General features: G+C 49.0%; 2 protein-coding genes across 3 annotated transcripts; one reads left to right on the top strand and one right to left on the bottom strand.

The window, feature by feature from the left end:
• Window positions 1-1,156: 1,156 nt before the first annotated feature.
• LOC103172193 (zinc-binding protein A33-like) lies at window positions 1,157-6,764 on the top strand. 2 transcript variants are annotated; one of them, XM_042345848.1, is made up of 6 exons: window positions 1,157-1,580; window positions 1,665-1,760; window positions 2,351-2,581; window positions 2,766-2,788; window positions 2,885-3,000; window positions 6,101-6,764. In XM_042345848.1, exons 1-6 carry the CDS (start codon window positions 1,170-1,172, stop codon window positions 6,643-6,645), a joined length of 1,422 nt encoding a protein of 473 aa, XP_042201782.1. In that variant the 5' UTR covers window positions 1,157-1,169; the 3' UTR covers window positions 6,646-6,764. The 2 variants fall into 2 exon arrangements, with proteins under 2 accessions (XP_042201782.1, XP_042201781.1); XM_042345847.1 differs by having other exon boundaries at window positions 1,157-1,760.
• Window positions 6,765-13,320: 6,556 nt separating this feature from the next.
• LOC103173008 (zinc-binding protein A33-like) lies at window positions 13,321-15,787 on the bottom strand (the record flags this gene model as incomplete). Its single annotated transcript, XM_042345837.1, has 3 exons — window positions 13,321-14,037; window positions 15,553-15,668; window positions 15,765-15,787. Coding segments are annotated over 3 exons (666 nt in total), but the record flags the coding sequence as incomplete, so codon positions are not given.
• Between the last annotated feature and the right edge of the window lie 82 nt (window positions 15,788-15,869).

Below are 15,869 nucleotides of genomic sequence, written 5' to 3'. Positions count from 1 at the left end.
AGCCGATATACATATGCGAGGTTCTTATACAGAGATCAGGCCAGTTATACATAGGCTACGCCTATTATAAAGAGACGAGGTCTGGTATGCAGACACTCGGCCAATTTTACAGAGACCAAGTCTATTATGCAGAGACCAGAGCTTTTAAAGAGAGAACAGTGATGTTGCACAGACATGAAGCCAGTTGTACACTGTGCAAAGATTTCCTACTGAGACCAGAACTGTTATCAAGAGCACTGGTCAGTTATGCAGATGCCAGGCAGCTATACAGAATCCGAGCTGTTATAAACAGACCAGGCACGTTATGCAGAGATCAAGCCTGTCATGCAGACCCATGGTGAGTTATATAGAGACCAGGCATTAATACAGAGATAAGGCCAGTTACATAGAGACCAGCCCAGTTGCTCAAAGAACAGCCTTGTCCTTCATTCAAGGCACCTCCATGGTCTTATTCCCCCCTACTTCTTTTACTTCATAAAAGCATATCAGAAAGTCTGCTCCCTCCACTCGGCAGACACCGGCCTGTTTTAGTTCACCCGCAATTCCCACCCCACCATTGGAGGTCAGACATTCAGCATCTCTGTCCCCACACTCTCCAACTCTACCTGCGTTTCCTCTGCCTCACATCCTTCAAGTCCCGTCTGAAGGTCTTTGTCGTCGACCATGCCTTCAATTTCAAAAGCCCTCATTGCCTTACACGGCCATTCGTCCGCCACCTTCTTCAACACAACTGACCCGGCCACAGCATTCACTCAAAAAACGCCGGCAGCTTCATATCAGCCCCAAATCAACCCAATATCCGCCTCACTGTGTGAGATTTCAGCCATTGTACACCCCGCACTCCGGAAAACCATCTCAGAGATATTAGGTCTGTCTCAGAGCCTCAAACTAATCCAATTGATGGCGCTTTTTGTCATACTCCCACCCATTCCCCCCATCCCCACCCCAAGATGCACACCACGCTTCCACACAGTCCAAAGCCTTCCTTGCTCGGGTGTCCTTGTCACTGTACAAGGCTCTCTCATCATCTCTTGGGATCAAAGTCGCATTAAGCTGATTTCACAAGAGGGGACAAAATGATTGGATTTGGCAGCTCAGTGACTGGGATCCGCCTACACACTCACACCGAAACCGAAAGCAGTTTCAATCAGGAAGTGCTGAGGTACAAAATGGCTTCTAGACTGCAGGCTGAAGTCTGGACCGAGGAGATCATTTGCCCGGTTTGTCTGGATTTCTTCACTGATCCTGTTAGTCTGGGCTGCGGCCACAACTTCTGTCGCTCCTGTATCACCCGGAGCTGGGAAAAGCAGGAGATCAACTGCTGTGCTGTTTGTCAGGAGACATTTCCAGAAAAGAACCTCACAGCCAGTTGGGCCTTGGCGAGTCTAGCAGAGAAAGCACGAAAATTGAGCCTGACCCCGACACAGACGGCAGTTAAACTTCAGTGTGAGAAACACCGGGAGTACCTGAAGCTCTTCTGTGAAACTGACAAGAAATTGATCTGTTATATTTGCAGAGATGCGAAACAACACAGAGGTCACAGCTTCCTGCCCATTGACGAAGCTGCTGAAATCTCCAAGGTAATGATGCGCTCACGAGGCATTTATTTTGCTTCCAAGTCATGTTTTCACATCAAGCACTTTTATTCTGTGCGTTTATTCCAGGATCAAATAAAATCCTCCTTAGCTTCTCTCACACAGAGGAAGGAAACGGCTCTACAAACTGCAGCCAAACAGAAAGAAAAGATTTCACAAGTTAAGGTAAGTTGTGTTGGGGCTGATGTCTGGGCTATCAATGTTTCTCCGTTTACTGTGTGTTCACGGTGTGATGTCTCAGGTTCTCTGGTTACTGTGGGGACACGGTGTGGTGTCTCAGTATCTCTGGTTACTGTGTGTAAATTATGTGATATCTCAGTGTCTCTGGTTACTGTGTGTACACAGTGTGATGTTTCAGTGTCTCTGATTACTGTGTGTAAACGGTGTGGTGTCTCAGTATCTCTGGTTACTGTGTGTAAACGATGTGATATCTCACTGTCTCTGGTTACTGTGTGTACACGGTGTGATATCTCAGGGTCTCTGATTACTGTGTGTACACGGTGTGATGTTTCAGTGTCTCTGGTTACTGTGTGTGAACGGTGTGATGTCTCAGTGTCTCTGGTTACTGTGTGTGAACGGTGTGATGTCTCAGTGTCTGTGGTTACTGTGTGTAAACGGTGTGGTGTCTCAGTGTCTGTGGTTACTGTGCGTACACGCTGTGATGTCTCAGTGTCTCTGGTTACTGTGTGTGAACGGTGTGATGTCTCAGGGTCTCTGGTTATTGTGTGTAATGTTTCAATGTGTGACATTTGCAGGAACAGGTGAATAGTCTGCAGATCCACGTCACGGCTGAGTTTGCTAAAATGCACCAGAGTCTGACTGACAGAGAGCAGCGAGTGATGGGGGATCTCAGACAGCGAGAGGAGGAGATTTTAAAGCGAATGGAGGCAAATCTGCGAGATATTCAGTGCAAATTAGATTCTGTTGAACAACAACTCTCCGAGTTAACAGCACTGCTGGGAAAAGACGATCTCACCTTCATGCAGGTAAAGAGATGACATTATGATATAGTTCAGTAACGGTTATACACAGTCGGGAGCAGACAAACTAATTGTGTTTGATAAAGAGATCAGAGATTGTATTGGGACGTGAGATACTCTGCGCACATTTAACTTGTCTGTGTTGGTGTCTCGATTTGAACTGACATCTGTCTGTGTTTGATTTCATTAGGAGGAAGCTGCTGCCAACAGAAGGTATGAAATGATCTTTAACAAATATCCCACAATTGAACCCATAAACCAACCACAAGTTACAGTTTCACTATATTATGTGATTGTGTCTTATTTCAGGGTCAGTGACGAGGGATTTGATCTGTCAGTGTGTGAGGCTGAGCTGCCTGTGGCCAAGTACAAATGGCCTTTGAAGAACACAGTATGGAGACAGATTATAGACAACATCAGCCCAGGTACATGTCTCCCATTCGCACCCTGAAGTCGTTTCAATAGACTTACTTTCACCTGAATCCCAATACATTCGCCCTCCTCCCTCTCTAACACACACACACACACACAAATATATATACCCTCTCACACAAACACACACACACACACACTACTCACACCCCACACCTCACAAACACACCTCACACACTCCTCAAACATACACACACACCTCTCAGACAAACACACATACACACATCCCTCACACACACGCATACAACACTCCACAGACACACACCCTCACATGCACACCCACGCTGACCCACACAGACTCACACACACCTCACACACTCCTCAAACACACACACACACACCCCTCAGACACTTATCATCATGCACTCACACTCCTCAGACACACACTCTCACACACAACCTTCAAACACATACAATCTCTCACACACACATGACCTCACTCACCCTCGCTCACACGCACACCCTCACACACTCACACACAGTTCTCACACACACCTCAAACATACAGCCCTCAAACGGATCCTCCTCAAACACACATCACTCACGCACACCTCACTTACATACCATTTTGACACACACACATACACGCCTCTCACAGCAACCTCTTACATACACCTCCGATAGGCATCTCACAGACACACCTGGGACACACACCTTACATACACCTCACACGCTACCCACGTACAAACACCTCAAGTAAATATCCCATTCACATACAGCTCACATAAACCTCTCATACACAACCACCACACACACCTCACACACACACCTTTCAAGCACAGAACTATGACATAAAGTTACTACACAACTAACCCTCAAACACTTATCCCACACACACAATTCTCACACAAACACCTCTCACACACACCCCTCACCCACACACTCCTCATCACAAGAAAAACAAGGAGGGGTTGATGTGGAGGTTGAAGTGACCGAGGATAATGAGGGAGTCGGAACGGAGGCGGGGAGGGTAGAGATTTCAGAGATGAAAGTTTGGGACTGTTTTTTGGGGTCAGTAAGTTAGGATTTTTATAGAGTGGTGGGAGGGATGGCAGAGGGTAAGGTGTTGGAAAGAGGGGAATGAGCCGGTGGAGCAAGTAACGCCCTGGAGATGAGGGTCACCCCACCAACATGACGATTCGGGCGGGGAACAGGGTGGTAGGTCGAGCGGGTGGTTTGGCCTCAGTGAAGAAGAAGGTGTCAACTGGGGTGATCCAAGTTTCAGTCAGGTCCATAATGTTAATGTTCTCACCCCTCACACAGACACTCACACACACCCTCACACACCCGCTCACACACCCGCTCACACAGACCATCACACATACTCGCGCACACCCTCACACAGACCCTGACACACACACACTCACACACACCCCTTCACAGACCACCCCAGACACAACTTGAGACAGACCCTGACACACACACCCTCACGGACGACTTCACACAGACAATGATAAAAACACATTCACACACACGCTCACACACAACCATCACAAACACATTACCACACACACCCACAATCATATCCTCACACAGCACCTCACACACGAGCTCACACACAACCTCACACACACCCTCACACAACTCCTCACACACACCCACACAGACCCTGACAAATACAATCGCACACCTGCACACACATTGACACAGACCCTAACATGTACAATTTTACAAATAACCCTCACAGAGTCCCTCACACAAAACCTCAAACACACACTCACAAATCCCCTCACACACACTCAAAGAGACCCTCACACAACAGCTCTCACACACCCCCTCACACACTCACACCCCATCACACACACACTCTTACATATGCCATCACATAAACCCTTCACACACAACCTCACACACCGTCACTCGCACACACACATACGCACACACACAAACTCACACGCAACCTCACAAACACCCTTACACTCCCCCTCACAAAATATCACACAACACGTCATTTTACATCCCCTCACACACACACAATACGTTAACACAACCCGTCACACACACCCCATCACACATACTATCACACACCACCAGCCCAAACAGTCCCTCACACCGACCCTCAAACAACCCATCACACACAATCTAATACATCCCCTCACAAACAACCTCCCAAATATCCTCACACACACACACACACAACCATTCACATAGGCTCTCACACACAACATCACACACACCCTCACACACTCCCCCTCACAAACAAACCTCACACACACCCTCACACACCCTCACGCAGACCCTCTCACACAGCCTTCACACACACCGTCACACACACCTTCAAATAATCCCTCACAAACACCCTCAAAAAGACCATCACACACCCCCTCAAACACCTGCTCACACAGAAACTCACACACACTCATAAAACACCTCTCATACAACCCTTCTCACAAATCCTCATACACACCCTCAGACTGACCCTCAAACACACCCTCACACCTCCACTCACACAACTACTCACATAGATCATCGCACACAACCTCAAACACCCCCGGACACCCAACTGTTTCACACACACCCTCACACACACTCGCACTCACCCTCACACACACACTCAAACACACACCCTTACGCAGACATTCACACATATCCAAACACACACACTCACACATCCCCTCACAAACTCACATCCACAAACAGGCGCTCAGACGCACACCCTCACACACAGTCTCACACACCCTCACACACACATTCACACATCCCCTAACACACACTCACACATCACCTCAGAAACTCACATACACAAACAGACGCTCACACACACACCCTCATACACAGCCTCACACACTCTCACACACATAAAACACCCTCTCACACACACAAACTCACCCTCACACAAACCTTCACACACAAACCTCAAACACACACATTCGCATACACCCTCACAGTCACTCACAGATCATCACAAAACAGCCCCACAGACACTCATACACCTCCTCACACACACACAAACACACACCCCACCGATTCACATACACATACACAGCATTTGACCCTCTGAGCTGGATTGTGTCTCCGGGTGTAGATGTGTTCACACACAGTCTGAGCTCCAGACGTCCCCTCACTCCACTTTGTGTTGTTTCTCTCTCTCAGCTCCGGCCTCTCTGACTCTGGATCCTGACACAGCTCATCCCCGGCTCATCCTGTCTGAGGACCTGACCAGCGTGAGACTCGGAGACACAGGGCAGCAGCTCCCGGACTCCCCGAAGAGGTTTGATCCCTGTGTCTGTGTTCTGGGGTCTGAGGGCTTCACATCAGGGAGACATTACTGGGAGGTGCAGGTGGGCAGCAAGACACAGTGGGCAGTGGGATTGGCCCGAGAGTCTGTCAACAGGAAAGGAGAGATCACAGCGTCACCAGAGGATGGATTCTGGGCTGTGATACTGAGAAACGGGGATGAATATGAAGCTTGTACCTCACCTCCCACCCGCCTGCCCCTGAGGGACAGACCCGGGAAGCTGGGAGTGTTCCTGGACTATGAGGGGGGAGAGGTGACATTTTACAACGCCGACAACATGTCTCATCTCCACACTTTCACCCAGACTTTCACTGAGAAGCTTTATCCGTACTTCAGTCCCGGTTTGAACGACGGCGGCAAAAACTCTGAGCCTCTGAGTATCTGCCTTGTGACAGATTAATGAGGAGGGAACCCTCAGCCATGACCTGTGTTTGGCGGTGATGGCCACCAGGCTGAACGTTTTATAATCTGTGTCGCTGTACAATAAAGCTGTCGTTTATATGACACCTTTCACACTGGGACCGCGGCTCAAACCTTTCTCGGGATCGACCGTGAAGCAACGATTGTGTTTGTGAGCGATTGTGGAGCCAATTTGCACAGAGAAAAGTCTCCATGAAGTCACGTTTCACACCATAAACTTCAGGCTTTAACTTTCAGCTTCTGATCTCGACAACAATAATCCTTACATTGCACACAGCTCCTCATTACATCCGCCAAACGTCTCGATTCCCTTCCCAGGCTTCCGAAATCTGCATTAATCCCAAATATATCCACCGCTTTCTATGCATTAACTCTCTCCCTCTCTCACACACGCTCTACTTCCCCGCTCTCTCTCACTCTCTCTCTCCAATTCGCTCAACCTCTCTGTCAATCAGCCGCTGGAGGCTCTGCTTCAAACAGGAGACAAATAGGGCGGGTTGAGGGCGGGGCTGGGTTGGGGGCGGGGCTGGGGTTGGGGGCGGGCAGGGGATGGGAGCAGGGCTGGGGTTGGGGGCGAGGCTGGGGTTGGGGGCGGGGCTGGGGTTGGGGGCGGGGCAGGGGATGGGTTGGGGGGGGCTGGGGTTGGGGGCGGTGCTAGGGTTGGGGGGGGGACTGGGGTTGGGGGCGGGGCTGAGGTTGGGGGCGAGGCTGAGGTTGCGTCCGTAGCTGGTTTTGGCGGCGGGGCTGTATTTGGGGGCGGGGTTGGGTCTGGAGGCGGGGCCGGTTTTGGGGTGGAGTTGGGGTTTGGGGGCGGAACTGGGGTTTGGGGGCGGAGCAGTTTTTAGCGGCGGGGCTGGGGTTGGGGGCGGGTTGAGGTTGGGGGCGAGATTGATGTTGGAGGCGGAGCTGGATTTTGGAGCAGAGCTGGGGTTTGGGGGCAGGGCTGGATACGTGGGCGGGGCTGGATTTGTGGGCGGGGCGGGCTTTTGGGGCGGAGCTGGGGTTTGGGGGCGGTGCTGGTTTTGGGCTCGGAGCTGGTTTCGGAGGCGGGGCTGTATTTGGCGGCGGGGCTGTAGTTGGGGGCGGGGCTGTAGTTGGGGGCGGGGCTGGAGTTGGGGGCGGGGTTGGGGGCAGAGCTGGTTTTGGGGCGGGGCTGTATTTGGGGGCGGGGCTGTAATTGGGGGCGGGGCTGGAGTTGGGGGCGGGGCTGGAGTTGGGGGCGGGGTTGGGGGCAGAGCTGGTTTTGGGGGCGTGGCTGTATTTGGGGGCGGGGCTGTAGTTGGGGGCGGGGCTGGAGTTGGGGGGGGCTGGAGTTGGGGGCGGGGTTGGGGGTAGAGCTGGTTTTGGGGGCGGGGCTGTATTTGGAGGCGGGGCTACAGCAGTATTATTTTTATTATATAATATTTGGGATTATATTTTGGAATTAGGCTTTTAAAGGGGAGGGGAGTTCCGGGGTTTAATACCCTTCTTATAATAATAATAATAATTATTACTATTCTTCTTTTCAAACCAACTCATGATCACAGCTTTGAGACGTCTCAACACGTTTCACAGGATAGTGTAGTGACTGTGCTTTTACAGAATTCACTGTAAAGCGGCGGTGAAAAGGGTCCTGAAGCTCAGGGCTTAGACACACAGAAACACACACAGAGACAGACATACACACCCGCACACACACACACACAAAGAGAAATATACAGACACACACATACACAAATACACATACATAGACCCTCACAAACAATCTCACACGCACATAGACACATATAGACGGAGACATAAACGCACGTACCCGCACAAAGACGGAGACACAGACAGACAGACACACACACACAGACACACACACACACACAGCTCGGGATCGCAGTGTCCACCCGAATGACCATCACACAGGACTGGCTTCATTTCCGCATAAGTTGCTGAACTCCAGATCAGCTCCAGGGAGACTCTGGTCACCTCCCCTGAAGGAAGGGAAGGGATTTGACAAAAACAACCGCTTTGAGGCGTCTGCAAGACGTGAACAGCGCCATTTCAGATGCCAGGATTATCATTATTATTATTATGATAATAATTATTACTGAGAACATTGTGGGCCGCTACACAGTGCAGCACCACCCTCTGGTGGCTGTAAAGTGGATCTGCAGATTTTTATTTGTAATTTGAACCCAGAGTAAATTACACAAAGGATTATTTCCCTCAAATCCACAACAGCCACCAGGACAGACGGAGAAGCAGTGATTTGCTTTCCCTGTCTGACCGCTCTCCAGCATTAGATGGTGATAACCAGACCCAGGGACTGAGCAACACAATTTATGACATGAGATTCAGTGGGAAACTGTTTATTCACATAAACGCATGAACATGAATGAAAATGGATTCGTCAATTAGAAGCCAACACTGAGGAGAAGTTCCGAGTCCTGATCGTCCGAAAAGGAGATGAAACAAATGCAGTTTCTTTGTTTGTTGTTGAGAAAGTTAGAATATTTCCGGTGTAATTCGTTGGGACTGTAATACAGCGGGCAGCCACTGGGCGGTGGTGTTGAACTGGTAACATACTCCGCATCTTTGTCTGACTCGAGAATCTCTTTGTCTCTCTCTCTCTCTCTCTCTCTCAAAAACACACTCTCTCTCTCTTTCTCACTTTCACTCGCTCTCTCTTTCTCACACACACTCAATCTCTGTCACGCTTTCTCCGTTGCAGACAGAGAGAGTGAGTGCGAGAGAGACTGACAGTAAAGGAGTGAGTGTCGTCGTCCGTCAGTTGAGGGCGTTGGCGGCCATCTTGGTGAAGGGGGGCTGGGTTGGGTGGTAGGTGTTGTCAGGTCGCGGCGACCATCTTGGTGAAGGCGAATGAGAGCCGGTCGGTGACGTCATGCGCGTGACGTTTGCAGCTTGGCGGCGGCCATCTTGGTAAAGGCGGCAAGGTTGGGCGGGGGGGGGGGGGTGCGTTGGGCAGTGACGTCACTTGACTGGGTCTCAGCGCCTGATGGTCCTCACGTGTGAAAGGCTCTGTACGAATCTTATTCGACGTTTAGTAATCAGTGGCAAAAAAGCCGCTCAGCAAAGTTCAAGTTTTTGTCGCTATTTCTTATTTATTTTGCAGCTTTGAGCTGATGACGGACATTCCGTGGTTAACAATAATAATGATAATAATAATAATAGTGATAACAATAACAATCCTTGCATTTGATACAGAGTTATTCACGTCTTCTCGACACCTCAATGCAGAATAGACTGTACAGCGAATCCACTGTACGTACATCTGTGGGCGAAATCCGGACAGTTTTCCTCAACAGGAATGTTTGAGCCGCTTCTCTCTTTGCTGAGATTTTATAATAATAATAATAATCCTCGCATTTGATGTAGCGCTTTTCACGTCGCGAGGACGTCCCAAAGCGCTTCACAGAACACACTGTAAAGTGAATTGACTGTATATTTGTGGGGAACGCGGCAGCCAATTGCGCACAGCAATGTCCCACAAAGAGTCGTAGATTGAAAATGACAAATTTTTTGTTGTTTTTGGTTTTGGAGGGATTATCATTAGGCTCTGTGTGGAGTAAGGAAACTTTCCAAAGGTTTCGCCCTGATTGGAATTGAACTCAGGTCTCTCGCTTGCAAGTTGATTCCTCTAACCACTGAGCTACAGGACTCCACATTTTCACGATGAACCACGAGCCCCGCGACACGCTGCGGCGTCATGGAGTGACACAGTTATTTGCGGAATCGCAGGGCATAAAGCCACACGTTTCCACTATTGCGCAGTCACTGTCCGGGCCTTTGAGTGATGAAGAGTTGCCTCGACAGTTCCAGCCCCGAGATTTTGTCGGCTTGGGACAACATTGGCCATGAAATCAGGAAGCCAGTCTCCACTCTTTCCCTCTCTCTCTCTCTCTCTCTCTCTCTTTCTCACTCTGTCTCACTCTCTCTCACCCTCGCTCTCTCACTCTTTCCCTCTCTTTCTCTCTCTTTCTCTCTCTCTCTCTCTCTCTCTCTCGCTCTCTCTTACTCTCTCTATCTCTCTGTCAGTCTCCAGCCGGCAATACCTCGGAGAAACACACACTTTTTTTTTTTGCAAGTTACAGTTGATGTAGTTCGTGTGAAATCTGACGGTAAAATAATTCTCATTAAGTCCAGGAGAATTAATGTGTTAAACGTCACTAGGACTCTATCTGAGACTCACCGACTGTGGTCTCGAAGGGCTCTCGCTCACTCTCACTCGCTCACACTCTCTCTCATTCTCTCTCTCTCTCTCTCAAACACACGCTCTCTCTCACACTATTTCTCTGACTCTCTCACACTCTGTCTCACACTCTCTCACTCTCTCTCACACATTCTGTGACCAACTCTCTCTCTCTCTCTCACTCACTCTCTGTCAAACATTCTCTCATACACTCTCACAGTCTCTCTCTGTCTTTCACACACTCTCTCTCTCTCACTATCGCTTTCACAATTTTTCTATCTCTCTTTTAATTATTCTCTCCCATTCTCTGCCTCTCACACACTCCATTGTAGATAGACAGAGTGAGTGTGAGAGAGAGACAATAAAGGAGTCTGTGTCTCTGTGCCAGTGAGGGGAATAGGCGGCCATCTTTGTTAAGTCGCCGGGGTGGGGGAAGTTTGTTGGGGGGTTTACACTCAAACACACTCTCACTACGCATTACAATCAAACAAACAGTCACTACACTTGACACTGAAACACACAATCACGACACATTGTATCAAACACGCATTCACTAAACGTGAAACTCAAACACACAGTCACTGCACTTTACAGTCAAACCCACAGGTACTGCACTATACATTGAAACACACAGTCACTGCACTTTGCAGTCAACCACACAGTCACTACACTTTGCACTAAAACACACAGTCGCAACACTTTCTGCTGAAACACACGTTAAGGTGAAGGGTTCGGGGGTGATGAGGGTGAGGGTGGGTGACGGGTGGTTCGGGGGTGTGAGTGTGATGGTGAGAGCCGGGGTGAGGGGGTGGGAAGGTGTGGGTGGGTGAGGGCGTGTTGGGGGGGGGAGTGAGGGTGAGGGCGGTGGAGGGTGAGGTGGGTTGAGGGTTATTGGGGAGGGGGTTGGGGGCTCAGTCACTGGACCCGTGAACCTCATTGTGATCAGTTGATGTTTCAGAGTCTGTCAATCAGAACCTTCATTCTGTCTCTTTGAGCTTTGTCTCAAACCTCCCGCCCCCACACCTTCCCCCACTACCACACCCACCCCCACGCACCCACCACTCCCCGACCGCCACCCCCTCCCCTCCCTCCCCACCCCCCGTAACTGTGTTTGACTGTGTATGTGTGTTTGAGCGTGTGGGTGTGTATGACTGTTTGTGAGGTTGTTTGCGGGTGTGTGACTGTGCGTGTGTGTGTGTGAATCAGTGTGTGAGTGTCTTTGTGTGACTGCGTGTGTGTATTTGAGTGACTGTGTGAGAGTGTTTGCGTGACTGTGTGTATTTGTGTAAGTGTCAGTGTGTGTGTGTGTGTATGTGAGTGAGTGTGTGTGTGTGTATGTGAAGGAGTGGGTGTGTGAGTGTGTATGTGAGAATGTGAGTGTGTGTGAGTGCGTGTGAATGAGTGTGTTAGGGTACCGGACTCGTTTGCCACCGAGTCCGCCCCCAGAAAATACGTTCGATCTTGAAAAACCGAAATGTTGGATTTTTTACAGTTTATTAAGCATTCTGATAATGTTGGTTATACATAATTAATGCAACGTAAAATAACAGAGGAGTACTACCAGTCCTTCCGCAGTCTGCCGTGGAGAGATCTCTAAAAACCAACCCTTTTCCCAAGCTTATATATCTCTTTCGTTTCCCCGTCTTCCTTATTTGGGGCTGTTTCTCACTATTCTAGTGCTTAATCGGAAAAAAAATCTTATCTAAAAGTGCAGAAAGAGGAGGCCAATCAGGGTACTACTCCGCCTGGTTTAAACCAGTTTGTCTGCCATTTGGCTCACTTGGAGTTAAACTCTGGTAATCATCTGCCGTCCACTGCAGTTTGTGAGAGAGGGAGAGGGAGGGAGAGAATGTGAGTGAGAGAGAGAGTGTGTGTGAGAGAGGGAGAGGGAGAGAGATCGTGAGAGTGTGAGAGAGAGGGACAGAGTGCGAGGTAGCGTTTGAGAGATTGTGTGTGAGAGAGAGTGTGTGTCAGAGGGTGAGTAGAAGAGAGTGCGTGTGTGTTTGAGAGAGAGAGAATATGTTAGACTGAGAAAGTTGTGAGAGAGTGTGACTGAGAGAGAGAGAGAGAGAGAGAGAGAAGGAGAGTGAAAGAGCGAGGGTGAGTGAGCGTGGGAGAGTGTGTTAGAGAGAGGGAATGGGGGAGAAAGAGAGTGTGTGAAAAAGGGAGAGTGAGAGAGAGAGGGATAGTGTGTGAGAGAATTTGAGAGAGAAGCAGTGTGTGAGAAAGAGATAGAGTGCGAGAGAAAGTGTGAGAGTGTGTGTGGTTGTGTGAGAGAGAGAGACTGTAAAAGAGAGTGTGAGAATGAAAGTGAGAGAGAGAGATTGTGAGAAAGAGTGTGAGAGAGAATGTGTGAGTGAGTGTGAGAGGGGAGAGTGAAAGTGAGAGAAAGAGTGAGAGAGTCTGTAAGAGCGTGAGAAAGAGTACGAGAAAGAGAGTGAATGAGAGCGTGAGAGAAAGAGAGAGATTGAAATTCAGACAGAGAGAGAGAGAGTGAGAGAGAGAGAGAGAGAGAGTGGATCCCGAGAAAGTTTTGAGCCGTGGGCCCAGTGTGAAAGGTGTAATATAAACTACAAGCTTTATTGTATAACGACACAGATTATAAAAGATTCAGCCTCGTGGTCACACAGCCAAACACAGGTCATAGCTGAGGGTTCCCTCCTCATTAATCTGTCACCCGGCAGATCCTCAGAGGTTCACAGTTTTTGCCGCCGTCGTTCTTACAGGGACTGAAGAAAGGATAAAGTTTCTCAGTGAAAGTCTGGGTGATGTTATCAGCGTTGTAAAATGTCACCTGTCCCCCCTCATAATCCAGGTAAACTCCCACCTTCCCGGGTCTCTCCCTCAGGGGCAGACGGGTGGGAGGTGATGTACATGCTTTATATTCATATCCTTTTCTCAGATACACAACCCAGTATCCATTTCGTGTTGACAGTGGAATGCTGTCTTTCCTGTCGATGGATTCTTTGGCCAATCCCACGTCCCAGTCTGTCTTGTTGGCCACCTGCACCTCCCAGTAATGTTTCCCTGATGTGAAGCCCTCAGACCCCAGGACACAGACATCATTACAAAACCTCTTCGGGGAGTCCGAGAGCTGCTGCCATATGTCTCCGAGTCTCACGCTGGTCAGGTCCTCAGAGAGGATGAGGTTGGGATGGGCTGTTTCAGAATCCAGAGTCAGAGAGGTCGGAGCTGAGAGAGAGACACAACACAAATTGGAGTGAGGCGACGTCTGGGAGCGCAGAATGTGTGTGAACATATCTACACCTGGAGACACAATCCAGCTCAGAGGGATACAGTCTATGCGAGGGTGTGTGCGATGGAGTGTTTGTGTGTGTGTATAAGAAAGTGTATGTGAGGGTTTTGTGTCTTTTAACTGTGGGTGTGTGAGGGCATGTTTATTTGTGTGTTTGAGAAGTGTGCATGAGGAATGTACTTGCGGCTATGTGTGAGGGTATGTTTGTGGGTGTCAGGGTGCGTGTGAGGCTGTATGTGAGGGAGTGAGTGTGTGTTTATGTGTGAGTTATGGTGTGTGTGGAGTATTGGTGGGAGTGTATGAGGACTGTGGATTAGAATGCGAGTGAGGAATGTGGTTGTAATTGTGTGTGAGGATTGGGTTTGAGAGTGTGTGTGACGACTGTGGATGAATGTGTGTATGAAGGTGTTTGTCTGTGTGTAAGTGTGTATGTGAAGATGTGTGACGGTGTGCATGTGTGTGTGTGAGGTATGTGTGTCTGAGGATTTTTTTTTGACGTTATGTGCGTGACTGTTGTCTGTGTGAGGGTGTGTGTGATTGTGTGTTTGTCAATGGTGTGTGTGAGAGGGTTTGCGTATGTGTGTGAGGTGTGTGTGTCCATCAGTTGTGTGTTGTGTTGGTATTTGTGAGGATGTGCGTTTGTGAAGGTTGTGTGTTTGAGCATGTATGTCTGAGTGGATATGTGGCATGTGTCTGAGGAGTTTGTTTGTGAGAGTTTGTGCATGAGAGACTGGTGTTTGAGAGAGTTGCGTGTGAGTACTGTTTGTCATGGGTATGTGTGTGAGGATGTGTGAGGTTTGTTTGCATGAGTCCTGTGGAGTCCTGCAGCTCAGTGGTTAGAGCACTCGCTTTGCAAGTGAGAGACCTGAGTTCATTTCCAGGCAGGGCGAAACCTTGGGCAAGTTTCCTTACTCCACACAGAGCCTAATAATAATCCTCCAAAACCGAAAACAATAATAAATTGGTCATTTTCAATCTAAGACTGTTTGTGGGACATGGCTGTGCGCAATTGGCTGCCGCGTTCGCCCACAAATATACAGTCAATTCACTTTACAGTGTGTTCTGTGAAGCGCTTTGGGACGTCCTCCCGACGTGAAAAGCGCTATATCAAATGCAAGGATTATTATTATTATTATTATTATTATGAGGTGTGTGTGAGGGTGTGTTTGTTCATGTTTGCATTGAGGGAAGTAGGTGTGTGTGTTGGGATCCAGGTGAGTGTATCGCTGTTGACAGGGCTTCAGTGTGAGAATGGGAGACATGTACCTGGGATGATGTTGTCTATAATCTGTCTCCAGAATGTGTTCTTCAAAGACCATTTGTACTTGGCAACAGGCAGCTCAGCAGTCGGTATGTGTATGTGTGAGGGAGTGTGTAGAGGGTATGCGTTGGGATCCAGCTGAATGCAAGTCTGTTGACACGGTTTCAGGATGAGAATGGGAGATATTTACCTGGGCTGATGCCGTGTATCATCTGTCTCCAGGCTGTGTACTGTATAGACCCTTTGTATATCCCTACAGGCAGCTCATACACACACAGCGAAAGATGAAACCCCTCGTCATTGACCCTGAAATAAGACACGATCACATTATAAAGTGAAACTGCACCTTGCGTTTGGTTTGTGGGTTCAATTGTGGAATGTTTGGTAAAGATCTTTTCGTACCTTCTGTTGCCAGCAGCTTCCGCCTAATGAAATGAAACACAGACAGATGTTAGCTCGCACTGTGACACCACCAAAAACAACAACTTACATGACAACAGAATCTCT

Source organism: Callorhinchus milii, unplaced genomic scaffold, assembly GCF_018977255.1.
Source record: "Callorhinchus milii isolate IMCB2004 unplaced genomic scaffold, IMCB_Cmil_1.0 Scaffold115, whole genome shotgun sequence".
In the NCBI taxonomy this organism is placed as follows: Eukaryota; Metazoa; Chordata; class Chondrichthyes; order Chimaeriformes; family Callorhinchidae; genus Callorhinchus; species Callorhinchus milii.
This window is presented reverse-complemented; position numbering and strand designations above follow the sequence as displayed.

Excerpts from the sequence above, each read along its gene's own strand:
- LOC103172193 (XM_042345847.1), top strand. The coding sequence starts at position 1,170 with ATGGCTTCTAGACTGCAGGCTGAAGTCTGGACCGAGGAGATCATTTGC. Across the intron at positions 1,761-2,350 it reads AAAAGATTTCACAAGTTAAG|GAACAGGTGAATAGTCTGCA; the intron begins GTAAGTTGTGTT and ends TGACATTTGCAG. Across the intron at positions 2,582-2,765 it reads ACGATCTCACCTTCATGCAG|GAGGAAGCTGCTGCCAACAG; the intron begins GTAAAGAGATGA and ends TGATTTCATTAG.